This window comes from Eptesicus fuscus, chromosome 7 (assembly GCF_027574615.1).
Source record: "Eptesicus fuscus isolate TK198812 chromosome 7, DD_ASM_mEF_20220401, whole genome shotgun sequence".
NCBI lineage: Eukaryota > Metazoa > Chordata > Mammalia > Chiroptera > Vespertilionidae > Eptesicus > Eptesicus fuscus.
The window spans coordinates 35,100,527-35,125,449 of NC_072479.1; the positions used below are offsets into that span (position 1 = coordinate 35,100,527).

The window sequence follows — 24,923 nt, forward strand, 5'->3', positions numbered from 1 at the left end:
CTTAAGAAATAAAGTTTTAAAAATTATATTCTATTTCAGAAGATTATAAAAAATATTTTAGCTTCTGAAGCCTTTACCCTTTGGTATAATATTTTCAAAAAGATAAACTTTAAAAATACTATAAAAAAAACAACCATAGAACAATGCAATGATCAGTCACAGCTCAGGGAACCAAACAAGGAAAACGATTCAATATTATAAGATTATGGTAGAGCATACTACATGATTTCAGGGACTCCAAGTTATACCCTAACAGGTTCTGTGAAATTCAGTTTTCCTTCCATAAATGGATTATAATGAGCACACAAAAGTCAAGTGGAAGCTCAGGGAAGTGGACCACAGAAGAGCTATTACAGTACTTGCCAGCTTATCGGGTATGCAGTAGCTTAGAGTATTTCACTTACAGCCCTTGTTTCACTGCGCAACTTCTGTGTAAATGTCAGTCTATTTAATCATGTGTATGCTGGCAAAGGCAGAAGCTCTTCCTTAACAGCCAATACTTACTGTAGAGTAAAGGGAGGAAGTGCTGGACACCAGTGATAACGAAGAGCCATGAACTGGGGGAAACAAAAGAGAACAAGAGGAAAATTGAAGAATCTGTTCCGGAACACCATGTCTTCACTAGAGTGAAGAACGGAGAAATAAAATCATAACTGCTAGACAAAAGAATCCGAGAATAAGTCTGCTGTCATGTTTTTGTACATAAAATGTTGAGACATGGAAAGAGTGCATACCTACCCCCTAAAGTACCTTATTTATCATGTTACAGAGGAAATGCTTTGCACATATTGAAAACTATAGTAAACGCCTACAGATTTAATAATCAGAAAAGAATAAAAACCTGAACTACAGTTGCCATAAACCTTAAAACTTTAAGTAGCTTTATGTATTTTATTTGATTTTTATACAACAAAAATATATTTTCAATATTTTTCTCCATGTACTTTCAAACAAGTAAGCATTTTATCCAGTTTGCTAGTTCATTATTTCTGATGATTTGATTATGATTTTTTTAAATGGAGAATTATTGTTTCTTTTGTAATTTTAGTGATAGAAAAATACTTCTTATTTCAAGGTGGTGTCTCACTGAAATTAAGAATGGGAATTGCATGTTGTTTCTTATCCAGGTATATCAAAACACTGTCTCAATTAACAGAGTGCTGTATATATCTGCACATCCAATATATTAAGCCCAAAATGTGGATAGAATTGTGCTTAATTATATTTGTAGAAAAGTCCTTCGCCTTTTCACTGTGGGATATTATCAAGTTATTTCTGCTTACAGATCCATTAAATAAACATTATTGAGTACACATAATATGACAGGCGCTTGCTAGATCCTGGGACTACAAAATGAATGATACTATCCTAGGAGCTTAAAAAGAAGTAGAAAGATATACAACTAAAAAGATGATTACAATAGAGTAATATAAATGTGATCGAGAGCAATGATTGGTACGACAAGAACACCTGGGAGGTGCTTACACCCAGGTCTGGAGAGGATGGGGAAAACTTCAAATACTACCATTCTGTGAGACCTGCAAAATGTTAGTCTTTTCTTTTCTTTTTTTTTTTTTTTAAAGCACATTCTTTCATCCTGGTATGAACTAGTGAGGTATACCAGAAAGAAGATGAACAGTGAATCTGGAGATCAATTTTCAGTTAATTTTCTGCTACTTTTGCAGTATTTCTGCCATTTACTGTAATGCTTTGGATCACTTAATACTTATAGGTCTATGATCTTGGAGCTTGTGGCTTAGTTTCCTCACCTTTCACTGTGAGCATTGGGCAGTGCATCATTAAACTCCCTTCTATCTCTCTAGCCCAATGATTCCTTGATTCTAGACCACACTTTAAGAATTATAATAATTCAGTATTCAATGCATCACCATCCAAAAGCCATCTTGCCCACTCAGGCTCTTATCCAGAAAGGCTGATTATTTAAAACTCATAAATGGAAGGCCAGAGTTTCCCAGCATATGAACAGCATCCTGTTTGTAAATGAGGCACTCTAGAAATCCATCAGCATGCTTCGCAATTTATTTCTGCAGTATTATAAGAGGCCTGCCTATGAAGAGGGTGAAAGAACCATTCCAGAAAAGCAGAGACAACACTGGAGATTATCTCTTTGTCTATCTGCACTGTGGTCATCAGGCGACTCTCGGGGTAGAATCCACTCTTTCCCACAGTGAGCAGTGGCATCTGTGGTGAACTGATTCAGTGCCAGCATCTTGAGCGCACAGTGGTGACCTGAAAACCATGAGCTAATTTTCACAGCTGCCTGAGCTTTCAATCAGAGATACTTTAAATAAGAAGGTAGGGAGGGGACAGAGAAAGGAACAAAACTATTCTTTATTTTAATTTCATCCTCATAACAAACCGGCGGAATTACAGGTGCAGAAATTAGGGGTAATAAAGTTAGGAACTTTGCTCATGTTCATTCCACAAATAAATGGGTTGCCAGAGGCTTAAGCCCTAGTAAGTTTCAAGACCTGAAGTCCTTCCTTTTATACATAATTATTAAGGAATAGGAGAGTACGGACAATTTAATGTTTGATTTTATTCTAATCAATTTGAACTTCTACATTTACTTTTATTTTACCTTTAACTGATATGCTTTATAATGCGAGTGCCACGTTTCCTTTATGAGTACTTAAAATCACTCATTAAATCCAAGAGGAAAATCTCCCAGGATTATTATCAACTTTGACATTTGAGGTTTTATAGTTTAGAAAATTATATACATTTGAAAATCAATTAAGCCTCCTGAATTTTTTATAAAGTGTTCATGTAGCACTTTACAACTACAAATAAATTTATTAGGACAGGTGAGAATTTCATTGCATTAAATAAGGAAATGTAACTTATAAAGCAAAAAGTTGATACAATATGAATTAAAAAGTGATATGATATAAAACTAACACAAGAGGGAGTTTCTGAGAACATGGTAGTTTCATAAGATAAGTTTTTCTGATTCCTATATTCTTATGGCCCTTTAACAGAGATGTCAAACAAAACATTCACTCTGACATTTGATACGTGAGGGCAAATAATCTCTAAAATTACATAAATTTTTGCATGAGAATTTATTCTGAACTATTCTATAGTCCAGTATTAATCGAAGCAATTTCTGGCATATTTCCAAATACATAAAGAAAGAAAAATAATGCAGACTGAAACTTCTTCAAGCTTCAGGGCTCATCAAATAAGAGCTCACAACCTCCTTTATTTACTCCTCAGGAATTCTTGTGATGTGATAGTTTTAATCTCAGAGTTAAATAAAGTAACCTCACCTTCATCTCCCTCCACACCTACCTTCTTCCATGCTGTCCCGAAAGGAGCCCGAATGACTGATGGCACGGGGCCTTTCCTCCAGAGACGTGGCACTCCCACAGAGCTGGGAGTCATCGTAGAGGTCGAAGGAAGAGTCTTGCGCTGGGATGCTATTTGAGCGCATCATGCTGGGCCCGGGAAGGTTAAATTGAGACAGGTTTGTTGGACTCACTGGAAAACAAAGCACACACACATAGCCTGTCATTACGGGGCTTGGGTGATAAAACTAGCGGGCTGACAGAAAGTGAAAACGTGATTCTGATTCTTATGGAAGCAGAAATCCATAGGGTGTCCCTATTTAAGATAAGCCGAGAGGCTGCCTCTGAACTGGTCACTAACAGGTGCAGGGGAGGCCCTCTTTCCTCCTAGCCCTTTCATGAGAGCAGTATGCCAATTACTAAAGCAATCTTAAACAAAACCAGCAAGTTACCTCCATTGTTCATGCTAGACATATAATAACATGACATGTTCTGTTAGCCTATGAAGAAAAGATTGTCTTCCTAGAGTCTGCAGGTTTCTTTTTAGAGAAGAATATACCACTTTAATGGGAAAAGAAAAATAAAAAAATAAAAGAAACTACAAGAAATCTAAATTTCCCAAGCTTCCAGTCTTTGCCTAGGTCTCTTCCAGCTAAGATTCTGCTTCCGTGAGTACAGAAGAAAGGGGTTAATTCTGAATAGCTTGAAGGGTGAGCAGAGGAAGTGGGGTAGAAGGTCATTCAAGGTGGAGGGACCCCTGGAAGCACAAACATAGATACAGAGCACCATAAAAGGGTGTTTAAACATCACTCTGCATGCAGAAGAGTCCACCAAATACATAGAAGTTGGCAGGTGCAGGTTGATAGTAAATCTTCTACACGGTAACCCTTGCACAAGGTGGAAAACCAATCTGAGCAACTGTCTCTTGGGAAGATGACAATGAGTCTTACTAGGTTTGAGATGCCTCACTGGGACTCTTATCAACCGTAAAGTTTTATCCAAAAATGTATTTTGGATGGAAAAAAAATTGGATCTATTAAATAATAACTGGCATGTTTAGACTTCTTACATCCTTCTGTTTATACCAATGATTTTATATTTTATACAATTGATGCTAAGCACAAAGTAATCCAATGGCTAAGCTAGTTAGTGATTTATTTATTTTTTATCATATTTATCCAAAAATTTTCACAGTGCATTCATTTAATAGAAAATTTCACATGCATTTGAGGGTTTTAACTTTAAAACAGTGAAAGAAATTATCTTGGAGTCATAAAGTCACATTTTAAAAAATAATTATTTCTATTTTTCTACAAATAAGATGATTAATTTTGTTATAAGGGCTTTTAAATCCATTTTAAAGAAAATACAAAGAGATGTCCTACTCCTTTTGAAGTGTAAAAACTCCCCTAGGCTTAGAGTCGGGTGTTTGGAACCAGTGATTGTCTCTGCTTCCTACTAGTGGTGGGGTTTCTTTTCAGGTCTGTTCCCTTGGGATCTTAGACTGTAAAATAACAACCTATGTCAAGTTGTTGGCATGAGCAACAAACTGCATAATATTTGGAAATCATTTCGTGAACAGTAAGCAATCACACAAATAAAAGTACTCTTAGGGTGCCTTTATCGCTTCTTTAAATAAATAATTTTTGGGAGAGATATAGGGGCTCCTTTGAGGGTGGGTGGCGAAAGGAATGAGGTGAAATTGTTGTTTTAGACTGTTTTACCCAGGTTTGAGAAGTGGTATTTTCCTGTTGCAGAAGCTGACATGGCAGAAGGGGAGACCAGAGGCGACTGGCTGCCGGTGTCCTGCAGCCCGCCGGTTGAATGGGAGCGCAACCACTCTTTGCCCTCTTCTTGGTTGGCCTGCCGAGATGATGGGGTGTATCTGCAAAACAGCACAGCTGAGACACTTAAGCACATCTAAAGGGGCAAGGCAATAGCAAGAGAGGAAAGCAAGTGAGAGGAGCTTATTGTTCAGACTAAACAGCATTCTCAAATAGATTGAATTGAATTATAAGTGCTTAGTTCTTCCAGATGATTTGACACCATCTGTTTGAATCTCACAGGGAAATGAAAAGAGAATTTTGAAAAAAAAAGTATGCTTTTGTGAGATATGTAGTTGAAAATTATAAACAATGAGCAGACAGCCGAGTTAATTGAGGAGGACTCAAAAGCACAGTGCTTAGGTGGGTTCGAAAGGATGAAACATAGACTGAAATGGTGGACAAGGGAATTGGAGTGATTGTCATAGAAAAGCAGAGGGAATGGAACATAAATTAACAGCTCTCTTTTTTTTAAGTAAAGGAAAATATTTATCTGGTTAAAATGCCACTTGACATCATATCTAGATTTTTGTTTTTAAAGAAGGAGGGAGAATGTTTTTACTTTATTAGAAAACTAGAGGCCCAGTGCATGAAATTTGTGCAAGGGGCTTGGCCCCCACAGCTGCGGCGGCTTACCTCGGCCCTCGCAGCCCTGGCTTTGTCCAGAAGGTCGTCCAGAAGGACGTCCAGTCTAATTAGACTATTACACTTTTATTATTATAGATACACTATAGAACAGAATCTTAAAATGGACCAATTGCAAGCTGTTTGCTATTGCTAAGGAACTGGAGATAAAAGGGATACTGTGGAAGACCTATTTGGCCAGTACTCACTTTCACCAGAATAAGTAAATTCTCAGCACCAACGAGCAATCAACTTTTTATGTTCATACGGTGTCATAGCTCCATTATAGTTCATTCTATATCTTCCCTCAGATAAAAGTGTGCAATAATGGATGGGCATGAATTATATTTTCTTTTTACTTTTTATGATGAACTGAAAAGTTATTTTGAGATTATGTAACACTAGAATAATTAATATTTAAATTAATCTGATAGATATAAGCACTCTTAAGAAAACACAGAAATTAAAACTCTTGAATTTTTACCAAAAGGATTCATTAAAAATTCATACCTAATTATAGTATTTGTCCTCTGATGATGAAAAAATATTTTTCTTGCTTCAAGTTAGAGCATCCTTTCAACATTATCTGACCACATCCGTACACTATATGGGATTTGAGGTTTTGCAAGCATATGCCCCCAAGATGCAAAAGTTAGGGAAGTTAATTTGAATTTCCAGAAGTGATTTCTGCATTCTACCAAAGTTGCTGCCCCCATAAATGGTATTTACATTAGATTTAATTTGGGTCTCGTCCTCTATGAGCTTCTCTACCTGCGGGCTAGCTCACCTACTCCTCAGACCTGAGAAAGGTTTAAAAGTGATATCATCCTCAATATCAGGTGCTTCACTGCAAACAAACAAAGGAAGAGGAAGAAAGACAGCACACAAAGTTTAAGTAACAACAGAGAAAGAAAGGCAGCAATTGTGCCAAGAGAATATATACCTTAGTCCCTTTTTGGGTAGTGTATTTCTGTCAAGTTGTATGCTGTTAAAACAAAGAAAATCCCTAAGGACATAATGTAAACAAAACTTCCAAGTTACACATCCAACAAAAATGGTTCTCTGTTTGAACTACACAAAATAAACTTTTTGAAACATATATTTAATGCTTAACTCTTTGGAAAAGAACTACCAAAGGTGACCAGATGTCTACTGTTGCAACACATGTGTGCTCCTTTCTAACCCGTTTCCAATCAATTACAATTTAGTGACAGGATTATTAGAACATAGGTTAAATCGTATGTTAGAATAATTCCTCTCAATATTCTATTTACCTAATAGTTTGTAGTTTTTCTCTCCCCATGCAACTGACTAGACTTCTGCTATGCAAGAGAAACACAGAGGTGGAATCGAGATAGACTTGCTCTATTAAGTTAAATTGACAAGTTCTAACAGGCAGAGAAGATACAAACATTATTTAGTATTTATTTTTGTATTCAAATTACTTTTAGTAAAAATAAAGGAATATTTATGCCTATTTTCATATAAAAGAACAAATAATATATAACAAACATCTGCTTGAAACAATGTGCCTGGCATCATTTATTTACATGTTTTAATGAAATTAAACTATGCCATTTTTTGGAAATTATAAATTAGGTATTTTAAAGGCTCTATGCTTTATCATTATCTATTTTAAAGAATCCTCAAAGGAATTCTCAATTGGTTGTAGAAAGAGATGAAAGAATGTGTCTGGAGAAATGAGAAGTGGCTTCTCTAAAAATAGAGGAAGAGGATTTCAACAATTAAGTGGGACAGGTCTTGAGATTTCTGTTGTAATCTCTGGCATGTGGATAACCAAGTAATACAATTAATTTGAATTTGCAGAATTATAGCTCTCTTTCATTAGAACCTCAAATGATCAAAATTAAATACACAGGATATATGCGTAATGGGATGACATAGCATGAATGAAATTTAATTCACATTGACTTGAATTTTAATCACTCAAAATCAAAGCTAAAATGTTTTCTTCTGTGTGTACTCCATTATTTGTCTCTGCAATATAAAGCATCCAAAGGCATTCTAAAACTTTAATTTTATTTTTTGGGGAGGGTCCTCATTAGGTAATTACCATATTATGGAGAGGCCAGTTCTAATATATATCTTGACTATAAAAGTTTTTTAGTAGTGTGGCTAAACAAACAAACAAAAAGGAATCACACTGAACAAATACAAGAAACCTCTAAATATGAACTACATTGTGTTAAAGCATTAATATGATTATAGGTCATTTTAAAGATTATCTTTTTCATGTGTGCAAATTTACTAAAGTTTAACATTGTAGAGGAAATTGAATATGGGCATTGTTTTGCCAATGTTATCAATGGTATAAAATTATGTTTATATCATGCAGAAAACTTAATGAAAGAAAAGTAATATATATATATATATTTAAATTTACCAATGTAAGTTAAAACTTTAGGTAGAAATATCTGTTTAAATATAAATATTATTGATTTTATAATGTAGACACTTTCCACAAACCCTGAAACATCACAAACTCATGCCTGCAAGGGCCAGGCAGGCCATGGAAATGAGTGGAGTGGGGATTTTAGTCAATAAACTGAAAAGGACAGTCACTGTTTGTCTAAAGCCAATAGACACCTGTGCAGGACAGTGAATGCCATGTTATTAGATCGGACATTTAAAGACAAGCCAGAACTTTCTAAAGTTGGTTACTACTTTAAATTATTTTCCAAATTTGGTTAAGTCACATAAAGCAAAACAAACAAAACAAATATGAACTGGTTATGGCCTAAGGGCTACCAATGACTAGAGTAGCTAAAGGGAAAATTATTAAAGAACTTATTGCTGGTTTATTTACTAGTTTATGATATTTTATCTTCTTTTAAAGGTAATAAATAGGATTTTAAACAAAAATTAAAATCTTTATGAAAAACTGAGTCAATGGTACTCGAATACGAATATCAATACAGTAGATATTGTAGATGAAAAGGTTAAGGCATGAGCTTCTGTTTACCTCTATTACCTGTCTCTGATTACGTGGTCTTAGGTATTTACATTGCAGTACACTTTCTTTCAGGTTTCCTTAGTGTTCTCAACATTCTACTGACTGCTTAATTGTAACAAAGCCAGCATCTCTGATAGGATCTAATTTTCTCTTCAATAGATCATACACTTTTTTGAATGTGCTTTGAAGAATTAGAAGAAATTACTTTCAATTTTGTTCCCAAGAAAGAAAAAGTACAACTTCTTATATCAAAAATTATTTCAAATCAGTAATTTACTGGGAGGAACTAATCAATACTTATATCATATACTATACCCATGAATGTATTTAATTTTCACAGTTTAATAGTCATCAATATATTTTATTAGAATCAATGGCAAACATTAACTTGTTCAAAATTAATTTAAAGTTTGCTTTAGAAAAATTGTTCATCTGGCTATTTCTAATATTAGAACACTCTCCTTTGTAAAACTGGTCTATTTCAAAGAATGAGCAACAGTTAAAGATTTGCTTAAAGAGAATAAGTAACTGCCTATTTGCCAGTGCATTTGTATGGTTAAAATGTATATTGACAATGAAAATATAGATCAAAGTAAAATATTAACATTGCATCTATGTTATATGTTTATAAAATTTCAACTTATCATCTGGTTTGATTTGAGGGCTAGTTACCTGGTTACAAATAGTTAGTTGATTATTATTTTGAATTTTTAATGTCTGAATGACAAAGAAATAGATCGATGGCTAAACGATCAATTTGCTGCAGTCATGTTTATGATTAAAAATTAATCAGTATTTTGGAGGGTCATTTTGATGAATAAAGAATAACTTATTTACAATGTACTTGATTTGGTTATAAAATTGTTATTTGGGTTCCTCACATATCAGTAAACTATCTAGGATATATTCATTAAAACTATAGGTTGTTAATATATTTTCAATATAATTTTATTTACTTGTTAGAATTTTTGAAAATGACATATGAGGATACCCATTTACCTGTAAAGTGCTGAAACTCAAATCTAGGATGCTGTAAGAAGCTAACTTTTTAGATAAAATATTAAATGCAATAGTACTTATACCAGTGTTTTTGTGTATGCTGCCCATAATGACAAACCCAGAGGGGAAATATCACCCAGCTGCTTATTCTATTTCTTCTGGCACAATTGTTTGTTTCTGAGGGAAAGTGTATTTTGTAATTAGCAGCCTACCACAAGAAGTATCAAGCATCAATGTTACATTAGCTTTAAAATCCTTTTCTTAAAGGGAAGTCTCATTTGCATGGCTGTCCATGTACCATTGTTAGGGGAGTGGGAAGCAAGTGGGTTGGAAGCAATGTTTTGCTCTGGGTTTTTATTTCAGGAAAGCAAGAGAAACAGGGAAGAGCAGTGGGAAATCTTACATTGATGGACAACTGGTATACCGTAGTGAGTGTTTAGACAAGGGCTTTAGTTGATGTCTTTAAAAAATGATTCTGGGAGTAAGGCTAGAAGTTTGGAAAAGAGGTGATATGCCAGCATCAAATCTAGACTGACAAAAGTTTAGGGCAGGGTGGGGAGGGGACCTTTTTTTTTTTTTTTTTCCCAAGGGCCATTTGCATATTTATAACATTATTCACAGACCATACAAAATTACCAACTTAAAAATTAGCCTGCTATATTTGGTCAAACATTTAATGAACTCACGCCTAATGCCTTGGCAGGACCAGACCAAATGATTTTGTGGGCCTTTAAGGCGCGGGCCGGACGTTCCCCACTCCTGATTTAGGGAAGGGTATCAGGCGATTTCAGTGACTAGCAGTGCTTTCACAAATAACAGGATTAAGGTAAGGGCCCAAGACCTTTTTTTTTTTTTCTTTGAAAGCTTTAGGTGTGCCAAGAAACAAATAGCAGTAAGTTCATTAGAAAAAAGTCGCAGTTTCAAAATATTTTCCTGGGGGAATGAGTCAATACCAAAATATCTGAGAAAGGAATTTTGTATGTAGGGAGAGAATCTAGCTCCACTTTAGTCATCAGTGATGCTTTCTAGTAAGTATATCAGGTAAGAAATGCCTCATTATGCTTTTCATTTTAATTTTTAAAAACCCATAACTCATTAAACCAATGAGAAATATTTTGTCATGAGATATATTTTCAAAGGGCCTAATAAAAATGTCACTGGTGTTATTATAATTTTCTCTAAGAATTCATATCTGACAATTGATTTTTCTTTTCTAATTCAACTAGGATTCCCCAGTGGTCCATTTGCTGTTTTTCCATAGAAGTGCTTATAAAGCAAATTTAACATATTGCTCAGAGCATAATTGTAGAATCGATTTAAATTTGGTCTTTAAAAATGCTTAAATTACCATAAGGAGCTGTGTTGTCCTGGAGCTTAAGCCAAATCATTAAAATGGCTTGAGAAGACATCATTTAAGACATAAATACATGCTTTGAATTTTATTCCAATTGCCTGTTGGGTATGTGTATGAATTCATATCAAGAAACTTAATTATCCCATTATCCTATCCTTAAAGATTTTTTTTTCTTGTGCAAATTTGGTAATAAGAGCAAATGAAAGGCCCATTCGCATCCATTTTATGTCCCTTTGCAAAGTGGTACTCCCACTGAAATCACAGGGATTTAACGGGGAAGGGGGTGGGCACCGTGCGGGGAGGTGGGGGGAGGGCTTCATCCATGCCTCCAGGAAAGCTCACCTTTCTGAGAGAGTAGATCTCACACTACCCGTTCTCATGAGCAGGCTCTGAACCTCGTGAGTGCCTGTGGTCAGTCCAGACAGGGAGCCATGATGGCTGAGGGGGAGGTCAATGGACTCAGAGCTCGTATGGAGGCTAGTCATGGACTGGTAACTCGGAGTGTCCTTGCTGCCTGCAGAGGAACTGCTCAGATTGGCAGCCCACACGAGACCACCTGACGTGAAAGAGTGAACCGATGCTGGGCTGGACGCCAACGAGTGACTTAAGCTTATAACATCTGTAGTTAAGTCTGAGGGTTTATTGAAGAGAGGGCTGCTGCTGCCACTGAGCCCACCAGCACTGCCCATGCTGCCCGTACCGGACGACGGTGATTCCAGACTGCCTTGGCGCGCTAATGTGGTACTAGGACTGGGCATTACTGAGGAGGATTTCACACCCTCAGTATTAGGTGCAGAGGCAGATTTGCCACCTGCCTTGGCACCAAACAACCTAAAAGAAAAACAAATAACAACTTCAGTTGTTCCGAGAAACTAATATCCACATTTAATATTAAGGGTTCAGTACATAGAGCCAAGGGTGCTTGGATGTGCCCAGCTGCCAAGCACTTCCTGTCTCTATGTTCATGAACTTTGTAAGCTTGAACTTTTTAATCTACTGCCTAAAATCTCTCAGATCACCATCAGGGTAAGGCCACCCTGGGATGCTACTACCCAGGGGCTGGGGGGAGTGGGCAAACCAAAATCAACCATGAACATCCCTGGCTCTCACAACGTAAGGGACCTTGAGAATCTTTCACGAAAATTAAGTAAGTTTGACTGCATTTGCTGTTACCTATTTATAGAACCATTATAATGAAACAACTTCTACGCATTCGGTACATAAGAAACATTTTTAACATTTTATTCGAGTCTAAAAGGAATGTGTCAGGCAAGGTCTGGGAGGTTATGTTGCACAGTTGCCGGCCTGAGTAACCATCAGGAAGTAGTTGGTTACAGATAATATTTGACACGACTGGCAACATGTCAGCTTTGTCTTTATTTTCCCCCAAGAAAGGCCAAAGGATTTTATGTCAGTTGCCAGTGCTATTCAAATTCGTATTTTTGTTAGTGATTTGAAACATAGTTGGTGCAAAGTTAGATGCTGGAGCTTAGTTGAGAAAACATTTTAGTTTTGTAAGTGAAGATGATATTATCAAATTTATGTAAATATGGAAATAAAGTGATATGAAGTAATGGCATAATGATTACTAATTAAGTTGCAATGAAATCCATATTTCCTATAGTGAAATATTTTATGACGAATATGAGAAATTGTTTCATAGGTAATGGGCCACTGGAGGGCACTCTTGGCTTTTACTGGAGCGACGGAAATATTTACTCTCACTACAAGCCATAGTTTATTCTTTCTGATGAGAATCAACATTTCAAAAAGCCAGTTCTTCAGGATTAATATTTCTACTGAGGAATACACCCTCTAGTTTTTCAAACAATCATGTATCTGAGATTGCTTGAAATGCAAATATTTTGAGACTCTTTTTCCCTCCCAGATATTAAGGTTTTTGGTTTAGGCACTATAATAAAAACAAACATTAAAACCCCTTAACATGTAATAGCATATAAATCATACTCTATCATTTCACAGTTGAGGAAACATACCCGCAGAGGTTTAACTATTTGTCCCAAGTCTTTAACTGTATGTCTCTTCCTGTCACTTAGAACAGACAAATATTTAAAGATAGTGATATTTCAGTGCAGAATTCTACATATTCAGTAACAAAGACAGTCCTAGTGCAGAAACCAAGCCATTCTTCTTACCACACTCATGTCAAAGAAAGCTGATGAAGAGTTAGAAAACCTAGCGCATTCCTTAGTTGTTATCCTATTCCCAACATCAGAATGCTTTAAAATTCTGTCAATCATATTGTACCTTTATTTTCAAAAAAGGTCAAGATACAGTAGTACATAAATGTGTCCAGCATACTCTGTTACAAGGAACACTTCCTCTACCTTCATGATCATCAACTCATTAAGAGCCAGAAGGATAATAAATATTGGAAATGAATAGTAATAGTCATAAGGATCTATTTTGTTTTACTTTATTTTTAATCATGAAAAAAGAGACGAAAAAATCTATGGAAATTTACAAGCTGTTACTTTATCTTTTCACTTTCCCTAGGTATGGCTATGTGCATTTAAGTCTCTTATAAATGCTGTTTGTGTTGCTAATCCTATATAATAAAAGGCTAATATGAAAATTGTCCCCTTGACCTGGAGTTCAACCAGGAGTTCGACCAGGGGGTGGCTCCTCCCCCTGGCCGCCCCCCCCCCCCCCCCCCCGCCGCCCCCCAACCTCTAGTATTACAATAATAATAAAACTGGAAAGTTTGAGCATTTCTCAAAATGAGCACCACTTTTGTGCTATTTATATGATCAGTTTCTTAAACCTCATTGTACTCAAAATGGAATAAAAGAATCTAAGATATATGCGTCTCAGAATATACTTGTATATATGTATATGTCGTTTTGCATTTTCCCAGCCTCATGTCATCATGTTACCCATTCTTACCTTCGGAATGTAGGTGAGGCAATGTCAGGGTACTTGGACCCTGGCTGCCTGAGCCCTTGTGTCCCACAGGCACTGGCAGAGGTGGGGCTGGATTTGGGGGAACCTGACAAAGAAACACTCTCTGAATCTGAGACGGCCACTTTCTCCTTTTCCTTGTCTGTCTGGTTGACCGTGACTGGACTGGAGCGCCCTGACCCAATCTTAGCGGGCTCTCTCAGTTTGGAGGTGGTGGCACCCGCTGACTTGCTGCTGACGTTGGAGTCGATGCTGCTGGTGCTGGACCTGTGGCCGCCTCGGCCCGGGATGCCGCTGGCGCTGGACTTGGAGGGGCGGGGCAGGCTGCGGTACTGGAGCGAGGCCTTGGAGCTGGCATGCAACACCACGTCGTCCTGATTCTGGGAGCCGTCCAAACTGGTTTTCCTCCCGGCATTTGACTTCCCACCAATGGCAGCGGATTTGGGGATTTTACCCAGCGTGGCCGATCCACTGGTGATGGTGGCTCCGCTGCTCGTGATCACGGGGGATGACCCTACTCCGCTGGGCTTCTTAAACCCGAAAGATCCCGTGGCAGTTGACCTTGCGATGCCCGAGGGGGGCTTTTTCCCCTCATCCCCGCTGCTCTTCCCTGCATCTGAAGGGGACCTCTGCAGCGAGGATCCTTTCAGGGGAGTCTTCCCTTTCTCAGAAGCTTTGGTATCATCGGTTTTCCCTAGTTAATGAGAAAGACACACACTTATTGGCCTGCACATTATGATTTCATAATGATATTTCTTTCAAGAATCTGTGAAAGGTGAATACAGCTTTATATGATTTCAGTTCCTATATATATGTATGTATATATATATGGTCTAAATAGGCATTCACTCTAATATATTGAGTAAAAAGCTGCAAAAATAGGGCTATTAGACAAATGTGGTGAGAGATCAGGGAAATAATTGAAAACACGTAATTATGCTATTTATTATTGCTGTATATCTTGCAGCTCTTCCTTTATAAGGATAGCACTTCATCCAATCAAGTTAAGTACAAGAAAAAGAGTTCATTTGAATATCCGTGAGATGATTACATTTGGAGTGCCCTGTTACATCAGTACTTCAGGTGGCACTATTTAAAATTAGGCACCATTTAAAAAGTAGGGAGAGAGTCTTAGGGGAAAAAAAAAGGATGCTTCAGTTTCAAAGAATTCTTTCATAAAGATGTTCCAAATCCCCAGCATTCTAACCCATTAGATTAAAGTGGTTGATCTTGTCTCTCAGAGTCGGCAGTGAAACTTTGAGGCATTGACATAACTATTCTGAACTTTCACAAGGCAGTCAGAATGAAAGCAATCTTCTTTTTTTAAAAAAAATAGCCTTATTTTACTACCACATGATGAGAAGTGGCTGTGGCAAAATAAAGATACTCAATAACTCGAAATTATGACAGTGATTTCTAGAGAATGCTTAGATTGTTATAGATATGTGGAAGAATGATTTAATAAAAAGAAAGCTATTATTAAAGAGGACAAAGATTAAATGGAAACAATCCATTGAAACACTTGTGCAGAGCAGCTGCCCATTGACAAGCCTACCAGGGGTCTTGAGAGCACTTGTTCCAGCTTTCTGCCTAGACGACGCCCCTCCCTGGGCAGACATGCCCCTTCTCCAGGAACCTGTCTGGGAAACAGCCAGGGCGGCTTTCTGCCCTGCCTTCTCAGGGTCTTCAGGGAGGCCCGAGGGAGCACCCTTCCACTTGCCACCGCCATCCGCAGGGCTGTCGAAGTCCTCTTCTGCTTTTTTCAGCTCCTCAGTGCCATCCCACGGCTCATCCGTGGTGGGACGTTTCTCCGAATCTGTCTTCAGCTATGAAGAAAATATGACAGAAAAACTTTGTGCAGAAAAATCTATAAAGTGTGAATCAGGCACTGAAATTTATATTCTGTTAACTGGTTAAAAAAAAAAGTACTGATTTATATTTCAAAAGAATTCCAAAACGTCCTCCATTTTTTTCTGTTTTCATTTACGTTTCACTAATTTTAGCCTCAGAATTCTCACTTGTACATATTAGAGAATGTCAGCATAAATATATGTGCAGAAAACCCTAATTAAACACTTTAGAGAAGAGGTAATTTTTTCTATGGCAAATCTAACAAGAAAAGGTAAGACAAGATCAAACTTAATTACCTAATATCCATTCTTGATTTACCATCCTCAAGAGATCCAGTAACTTATTTCAGAGATAAATATAATATTAATCAAGAACTACTCAAATTCAGAGTATTAAAATATTTTTTATATTTTAAACAATTATATCAATTCTAAGAGAGATATGGCATCATACATCTTCCTGGGTTAGATTTTAACCCATAGAAAATATATATACACACAAGCTGCTTCAGTTTATGCAATTATTTCAGATTAAGAGATTATGCTAAATTTAGTTCTAATATATATAATAATTTGGGGTAAAATCTGGCAGAAGCACTGGAAAAGGAAAGCAGGTGATTCTCACCTGAGTGTTCTTCCTGGAAGGGAGAGTGATGTTGGAATAAGAGCTGACCGAGGACGCGGTGTTCAAGTCATCGGTGCTGATGTTATCGAGGGTGTCGCTCAGACCACTGCTCACCGAACTGCTGTCATCCCAGCTAAAGGCAAGACATGCAGCAGCAGTGAACTCCACACGGGTTGCACAATGCTAGTCACCTCATTTCCATGTGACCCTAATTGTGCTTTCAGAAGACAATCCTTTCTTTTAATCTTATGATGAAAAATTATTCACTGTCCATTTTTAGAAAATAATATTAATAAGAATTGAATGCAGGCCTGAGAATAACCTTATCTGGTATTTGCAAAGAATCAGTGTCTAGAGCAGAGCCAGGTTCCGGGGGAATATATATAGACTGACTGGAAACCCTGATACAAACATTATATAATATCAGGAAAGAATAACATTACCCATGCATCCCCCTCCCTTTCCCTCTGGAAACAGTAATCAGGAGTCAAATAGCACCTAAGAATTCACACTTTATTCTAAATAAAAAGAAAACAAAACAAAACTGTGCTTAAGTCAGAAACCATTAAGTCATCCTTCATTCTTTGTCCTACCTTAGTAACTACTTCCAATCATTCACCAAATCTTGAACACTGAGATTCATTCTATCCTAGCACCCCCCTTGTCATACCTCACAGTATCTGGCCAGTACAGTCTGGCCTTCTTGACTTTGGTCTTTCTTTTTTTTTTTTTAATTTTTAAAAAAATATATTTTATTGATTTTTTACAGAGAGAAAGGGAGAGGGATAGAGAGCCAGAAACATCGATGAGAGAGAAATATCGATCAGCTGCCTCCTGCACACCCCCTACTGGGGATGTGCCCGCAACCAAGGTACATGCCCTTGACTGGAATCGAACCCGGGACCCTTGAGTCCGCAGGCCGACGCTCTATCCACTGAGCCAAACCGGCCAGGGCGACTTTGGTCTTTCTTAATACAACTTCACCAGCTGAAGTTGGGCCAATGGTCAAAAGTTCACATCTGGCCATGCCACTCTCCTCCCTAACACTCTTCAAAGAGTTCTCTTTCCCAAAGCGGTAGATTCTCAAGTGGAATGCACCGGCCCCGTGGGACACACGAGAAATCCACTGAGGTATAAAAAAACAAACAAAAACAAATCCTGAAATTCTGAATATATTTGGTTTTTATCCAAAGAAGAATGAGTAAAATGGGCTAACATGGGCACTGTCACCTAGTCAATGTGTCATATGATGCAGAAGTAAGGATTCAGCAGGGTCACCTGAAGGAGAATGGGGCTCCAGGGAGCAAAGGGGGAGAGCACAGTTCTATCGTTTATTGGTTGGTCCTTAGTCTGCTGTGATGCAGTGCTGCTGCTTACCTGTGCTCCATTAAATGAACGCATGCACACTGGATACAGATATCAGACAGAGGCAAAGCTAAGGTTCACAAAATGGAAAAGGGGCTTTTTAAAAGACCTCCTACAAATAATCCACACGTTGAAGAGAATATCTATATGTGTGCTTTAGGAGTCACATAAATTCAAAATAATAGTGATGCATTCATATAACATATGAAAACAACTAAAAATGGTATTGTCAAGAAGAGAATTTGAATTTATAGCAAATATTGTTAATGTGATCCCTCCCTAGGTGTGTATTTGGATTGAGATATTAGGTACTGATAGCATAAAGTATCATGATTACCAAAGTCATTTATAAATTAGATTATTATCAGTAACAACTGTATTTTTCCTGAGAGCAAAGAGGTATTTTGTATTATTGTCGTAAATATCTGTCATTTGTGGCTGTTCAAATCTTTTGAATACTCTCACTATACCTCATTTTGATAATTTCCCACATTATGAGTCTTACCTTCCCAAGGTAGGCTACAAAAACACTCACAATTCTATTTCGCCTGATAGACAGATATAGCATGTAACACAGGGCTTGTCTATCATATGTACCCACAGAGTCACAAATGTGAAAAACAATCTTCTGGGAAACATAGCAGCAGAGTTGCTCAATTCTCCATCAGCAGTGGCAGATATCTGGCCAAGTGTCAGCGGTACCCACTGGAGAAAATGGTGATGCCCTGTGGCTATGGTTGGTTAAGAGCCTGCAAAGAGCTTGGTTCTCCAATCATACCAAAAATCCAGAGAGCCTTGTAATATCCTCTGATTCCTTAAATTAGCCAAAGTAGATCCTGCAGTTTGCACATAAGAATCTCAATCAATACATTCATAATTCAAAATTTCTTCTTCTTCTTTACTATATCCTTTATATGTTTTACTAGAAGCCCGGTGAACAAATTCATACACAGGTGGGGTCCCTGGGCCTGGCCAATGGATTGAGGCCCATTGGGGTCATCTCACCCAGTACCTATAGGGACTATGGGGAGCAGCAGGCCGGGGAGGGACCACAGGAAGTTGGCTGGCCATGGGAGGTTGTCTGTGGGAGTGCACTGACCACCAGGGGGCAGCGTCTGCCCCCTGGTGGTCAGTGCACGTCATAGCAACCAGTTGACCGTTCCTTTGGTTGGTCAGTCACTTAGGCTTTTATATATATAGATACCTGTATATGTTATATATATACATAAACTATCTTATCACAGTAATGCATACATATAAGTTATACAAATATAAATATACACATTTTAATAATCACTAGTTTAAAGCACAATTCAGGCTCCTTAAAAAGATATCAAGGCTGTTCACTATATGGCTCTTGGCCACATCTTCAGTGTCAACATTTCACATGCCCTGCCTCACTTTCTGAACTTTGACTTAGAACCACATTCAGTTCCCATCACCATTATGTTATTTCCAACCTCTGCTATTGCTTGAGCTACCCCTTGCCTATCTGACCAAGTGATCCTTACCTTTATAAGACCTCTTCCAGGAAGCCTCTTTGCTCTCTGCTGTCAGGATGGATTAGTTAGCTCTCCTCTGCCCTGCTGTAATACCATGTACAGTCTTATAGGACTGGATTTGGCCCATTGTTTAATAAATCAATAAAACAGGTTTAAATGGACCATTAGCCTCTGATTTTTGTAAGCATAGAGAATGTGTAATTTTTCTTTGAATTTCTATTATTTAAGTCAATAACTAACACCTAAATGTTGAATAAAAGTCTTCTGTTTCATGGAGATTAAGAAAAAAGCAATTATGGAGGTAATATCTCACATTTATATGAAGTGAATTTTAAAGGAGTGCCTAGCACACAATATATCCTGCATTCAAATAATAAAATTAAACAAAAAGGTAAATTTTATAATGAGTATTTTTAAAGTGATTATTTCTCTGGTAAGGAGATAGACATCAATATTTCTTTAAAAAAATATATTTTATTGATTTTTCACAGAGAGGAAGGGAGAGAGATAGAGAGCTAGAAACATCGATGAGAGAGAGACATCGACCAGCTGCCTCCTGCACACCCCCCACCGGGGGATGTGCCCGCAACCATTGTACATGCCCTTGACCGAATCGAACCTGGGACCCTCCAGTCCGCAGACCGACGCTCTATCCACTGAGCCAAACCAGTTTCGGCTAGACATCAATATTTCTAACAATAGCTTCTATCAATTTAAGTCCTAGCATCAGTGGCTATAAAGTTAAATGTAACAATTCTTATTGGAATCACAACCACCACATATGTCCTACTTTAAAACCACTTATAGTTTCACGTGAACACAATACCTTTGTGGTTAAAATGATATAAATAGAGGTGCTTAGCTGGTATATTCACTTAAACTTGATATTCTGACTTTGTGTGGGAAGCAAATGTATCACTTACGTGGGCATTTTATAATACCTTACATTTTTCCATCTTCTCAATCTGCTATACCTCTAAGACTCAAATTCTACAATCTAATTTTTGGACCACCATCTCCTTTCTATACTCTGAGTACTCTAAAATCTACTCATTCCTAATTGTCATATATATTTATAGATACATTCTATTATCTATTGTTAAGTCTTCTTATGTATTTTACTCCACTGAGCTTTGTATCAAATGGTCCAGTACCCAAAGATACTGGAGGAAAAGGATCACAAAAATGATAGTCTAACTAGTAGCATATTCTAGTTCTTGCCACCATATACTCTTCCATATCTGTCCTGATTTTATATTAATTAAATATATGTTTTCTTCATTCTCATTGTGAAGAATAACAAGAAAGTCAACTAATTATAATGACTAATATAATAATATTTTATTATAATACTAGAGGCCCAGTGCATGAAAATTCATGCACTGGTTGGGGGGTCCCTCAGCCTGGCCTTCCCCCTCTCACAGTCCAGAAGCCCTCAGGGGCTGGAGGTGACCCAGCGATCAGGGGAAAGCAATGTCCCCATCACACCTCTGCTGCTGCCACTGCTGGCAGTGGAAGCCTTGGCTGGCCCTGGTTACCTGAGCCTCGGGTGGCCCTGGCCGGCTGGGCAGCCGCCATCCAAGGCTTGCCTGTGCCTCAAGCTGGCTCTGGGCTGCTGGGCAGCCATCATCCGAGGCTTACCTGCACCTTGGGCCAGCCCTGGGTGGCTAGGGGGCTGAGGGGACTGGGCGAATCTGGAGGCAGGCATGCGAAGCTGCCAGACCTGCCTGGGGGCAGGCCCGGCCTTGCCACATGCCTGCCACCCCGGTGGGGCTGAGGGGACTGGGCGCCACCATCTTGTGGCTGTGGGTGCTGCCATCTTTGAGGGCATGGCAGTCAATTAGCATATTCCCTCCTTATTGGCTGTGGGCACTGCCATCTTTGAGGGCGGGGCAGTCAATTAGCACATTGCCTCTTTATTAGATATTATATTATATTATATTATATTATATTATATTATATTATATTATATTATATTATTATATTATATTATAGGCCCGGTGCACGAAATTCGTGCACGGAGGGGGGTTGTCCCTCAGCCCAGCCTGTACCCTCTCCAATATGGGACCCCTCAAGGGATGTCCGACTGCCCGTTTAGGCCCGATCCGGGGCCTAAACGGGCAGTCGGACATCACTCTCACAATCCAGGACTGCTGGCTCCCAACTGCTTGCCTGCCTGCCTTCCTGATTGCCGCTAACCGCTTCTGCCTGCCAGCCTGATCACCCCCTAACAACTCTGCTGCCAGCCTGTTTGCCCCCAACTTCTCTCCTCTGCCGGCCTGGTTACCCCTAACTGCCCTCTCCTGCAGGGTTGATCACCTCCAACTTCCCTCCCTTGTAGGCCTGGTCCTTCTCAACTGCCCTCCCTTGCAGGCTGGGTGCCTCCCAACTGCCCTCTCCTGCTGGCCATCTTGTGGTGGCCATCTTGTGTCCACATGGGGGCAGGATCTTTGACCACATGGGGGCAGCTATATTGTGTGTTGAAGTGATGATCAATCTGCATAGTACTCTTTTATTAGATAGGATAGAGGCCTGGCTCAGGGGTGGGGGCCAGCTGGTTTGCCCTGAAGGGTGTCCCTGATCAGGGTGGGGTTCCCTTGGGGCATGGGGCGGCCTGAGCGAGGGGCCTGTGGTGGTTTGCAGGCGGGCCACGCCCCCCTGGCAACCAAAGTGGAGGCCCTGGTATCTGGAATTTATTTTCCTTCTACAATTGAAACTTTGTAGCCTGGAGCGGAGCCAAGCCTAGGGCTCCCTCCGAGGCCCGCAGCCATTTGTGTTGGGGTTATAATTGAAACTTTGTTGCCTTAAGCGGGTGGGCCCGGCCAGGGTGTGCGGAAAGCTTTGCTTCCCCTGTTGCCGGCGGCAACCCTGGCCTGCTCTCTCAAGCTCCATTCTGCCGCCATTTGTTTGAATTTGTTTACCTTCTATAATTGAAACTTTGTAGCTTGAGTGGAGACTTAGGCCTGCAATGGCTGGCAGAAAGCTTGGCTTCCTCTGTTATCTAGGAAACCTTGCTCTCTGTGGCTGTAGCCATCTTGGTTTGGGTTAATTTGCATACTCGCTCTGATTGGCTTGTGGGCGTGGCTTGTTGGTGTGGCTTGTGGGTGTGTCGGAGGTATGGTCAATTTGCATATTTGTCTATTATTAGATAGGATTATATTATTATATTACTATACTATAATAATATTTTTATATATTTTATTATATATAAAAACTAATTATAATGACTGAAGGCATATAGGTTTGAGTTATCTAACTTCAGGTGATTTCTCAGGGCTCCTTAGAAATTTTGTTTTATCCAAAAGTAATTTTTTTTTCCAAATTCCAAAGGCATTGTGTTATTTCTCTCTTTTCCTCTGGATTCCAAGACCTTTCTCCTAATACTTTACTGAAATTATTTTCACAATGGTCAATGACATCCATGAATTGAATGCTTATTATGTGTTCTACTCTTATAATATTATCTAATCCTCTAACAAATCTATGAGACAGTCATTAGAATAAAAGAGGTTCATTTAGGTTAAATGACATGCTCAAGATCCCATGATGGAGCTGAAATGTGAATCCAGGAATTATGTCTCAGAGCTTGCTTAGTACCGTGCTCTCCTGAATGCCAGATTCTCACCCCTTCTCTCTTAAAATATATCAATGCAGAGCCTAGAGGCTCCCTGCAAAGTTCCCTGGAGTCCTCAGTATCCTTTTTGTGGGGATTCCTATGAATTTCCCAATATTCAGAACTTAATCTTAATTCACTTTAGACATTCTTCCTTGGAAATTTCCTAGTCTTCCCCAACTTTGATATCACTTCCACGATCATGGCACTCATTCACATCTCTAAGCCAGACTTCTCTCCTGGCTACAGGATCAACATCCAAGTTTCTCAAGGATGTCCTGTCAACATCTCAAATTCACTCTGCCTCGATTATATAATTTGTCGTTAAAAATTATTTTCCCTCTCATTTACTTACATTTCTTGTTAACTCTTCTCCCAGGCAATATTAGTGTGAATACCTTCCTTCGCTTGCTTAGCTCCGTTCTTAATTTGTCCCTAACCCTTGAAAATCCATCTCAGCTATAGGTAACATAGCCATCTTGACTGCTCTTGCTTGTCTCTCCTTCCAAAAAAAGCTATTAGCAAGTATATTCTTTTATTCATTAAGTGATGAATAAATTATACCTCTTCTCCTTGAAGAACTCAGTGTTTACTGTGGAGCACAAAAATTTAAACAAATGATTATAATACTAGAGGCCCAGTGCGTGAAATTCATGCACTCGTGGGGCAGGGGTGGTCTCTCAGCCCAGCCTGCACCCTCTCGCAGTCCGGGAGCCCTTGGGGGATGTCCAACTGATGGCTATTGGGCATCCTTAGCGCTGCTGCAGAGGTAGGAGAGGCTCCCGCCACAGCTGCTGTGCTTGCCAGCCATGAGCCCAGCTTCTGGCTGAGCAGCGCTCCCCCTGTGGGAGCGCACTGACCACCAGGGGGCAGCTCCTGCATTGAGCATCTGACCCTGGTGGCCAGTGCACATCATAGCGACCAGTCATTCTGCTTTTTGGTCGATTTGCATATTAGCCTTTTATTATATAGGATAAAGGCACTGCAGTAGAGGTGAATGTTAAATGTATGGCAGGGCAGAGCTACCATAACTTATTTTATTTTATTTTTATTTTATTTTTTTTCATAACTTATTTTAAAGTTAAAGAATTTCTTCATGATAGGGACACTGTAGAGTGATCAGATAATCACTATATTGTAGCATAAACGTCTGTTATAACCATTTGTGTGTGTACTTTTCTATCTTTATTGGTCATATTTTGAATTACCTGAAGTCAGGGACCGTGTTTTATTTATCTTTACAATCCTAGCATATAACATGGTATCTACTATTGAATAGATGACTAGTAGATGTTTATTAAATGAATGAAAGTTTTAATTCTGAAAATGCTGCTTATAGCTAGTAATGTCTACAAATTGGATTGTATCCAATAAATGTAGATTTTGAGAAAAAAAATTGTTCAACATATTTCTTTGCTAAGTAATCCTAAAGGAGCTAATTTTAGTTGACGACAACATTATTCTCCTAATCTGAAAGTTTTGTGATTTTGACATTCATCTTTGATTTTTCAGATACCAGAATTCTTCCTAGCCAGGATGCAATTAATTAATTAATCTTATTTATTATGGCACATTTAATTAATTTGAAAAAACCTCATAGAACATAGGTTTTTACTGAAGAAAAAAAGAGAAAATTTACTCACATAATTAGCTCTGAGTAGTAGGTCTGATACATCATCAATATATTTTTCCATCTTTTCATTTTTAATTTTATTAAGATGTGCTAAGAATTCTTGACTATATGCCTTATAAAAGGGCTCTTTTTATCTCTTCCAAATTACAGATCTATAACTCTGATAAATTTTTCTCAACAATCTGGGACAATAAATTATAAGTCTGAGTATCTTGTATTTACTCTTTGGGTTGTTACCCACTTGAAATACTGTGAATAAATCCACTAAGAACATTCACATACATTCCATTTATGTGACATTTTAGAAAAGGCAAAACTATAAATACAT

At 38.4% G+C, this 24,923-nt stretch overlaps 1 protein-coding gene across 2 annotated transcripts in view; it reads right to left on the reverse strand.

Annotated features, from left to right (window-relative positions):
* NAV3 (neuron navigator 3) overlaps positions 1-24,923 on the reverse strand; it is a 359,287-nt gene that overhangs the window by 76,771 nt on the left and 257,593 nt on the right. For both annotated transcript variants that reach the window (XM_054718827.1, XM_054718826.1), the window contains exons 13-20: positions 16,483-16,615; positions 15,563-15,833; positions 13,993-14,701; positions 11,428-11,916; positions 6,702-6,743; positions 5,036-5,196; positions 3,316-3,504; positions 505-557 (exon numbers count right to left, since the gene is read on the reverse strand). In XM_054718827.1, coding sequence (XP_054574802.1) covers positions 505-557; positions 3,316-3,504; positions 5,036-5,196; positions 6,702-6,743; positions 11,428-11,916; positions 13,993-14,701; positions 15,563-15,833; positions 16,483-16,615 — 2,047 coding nt within the window. The remainder of the gene's footprint in view (positions 1-504; positions 558-3,315; positions 3,505-5,035; positions 5,197-6,701; positions 6,744-11,427; positions 11,917-13,992; positions 14,702-15,562; positions 15,834-16,482; positions 16,616-24,923) is intronic.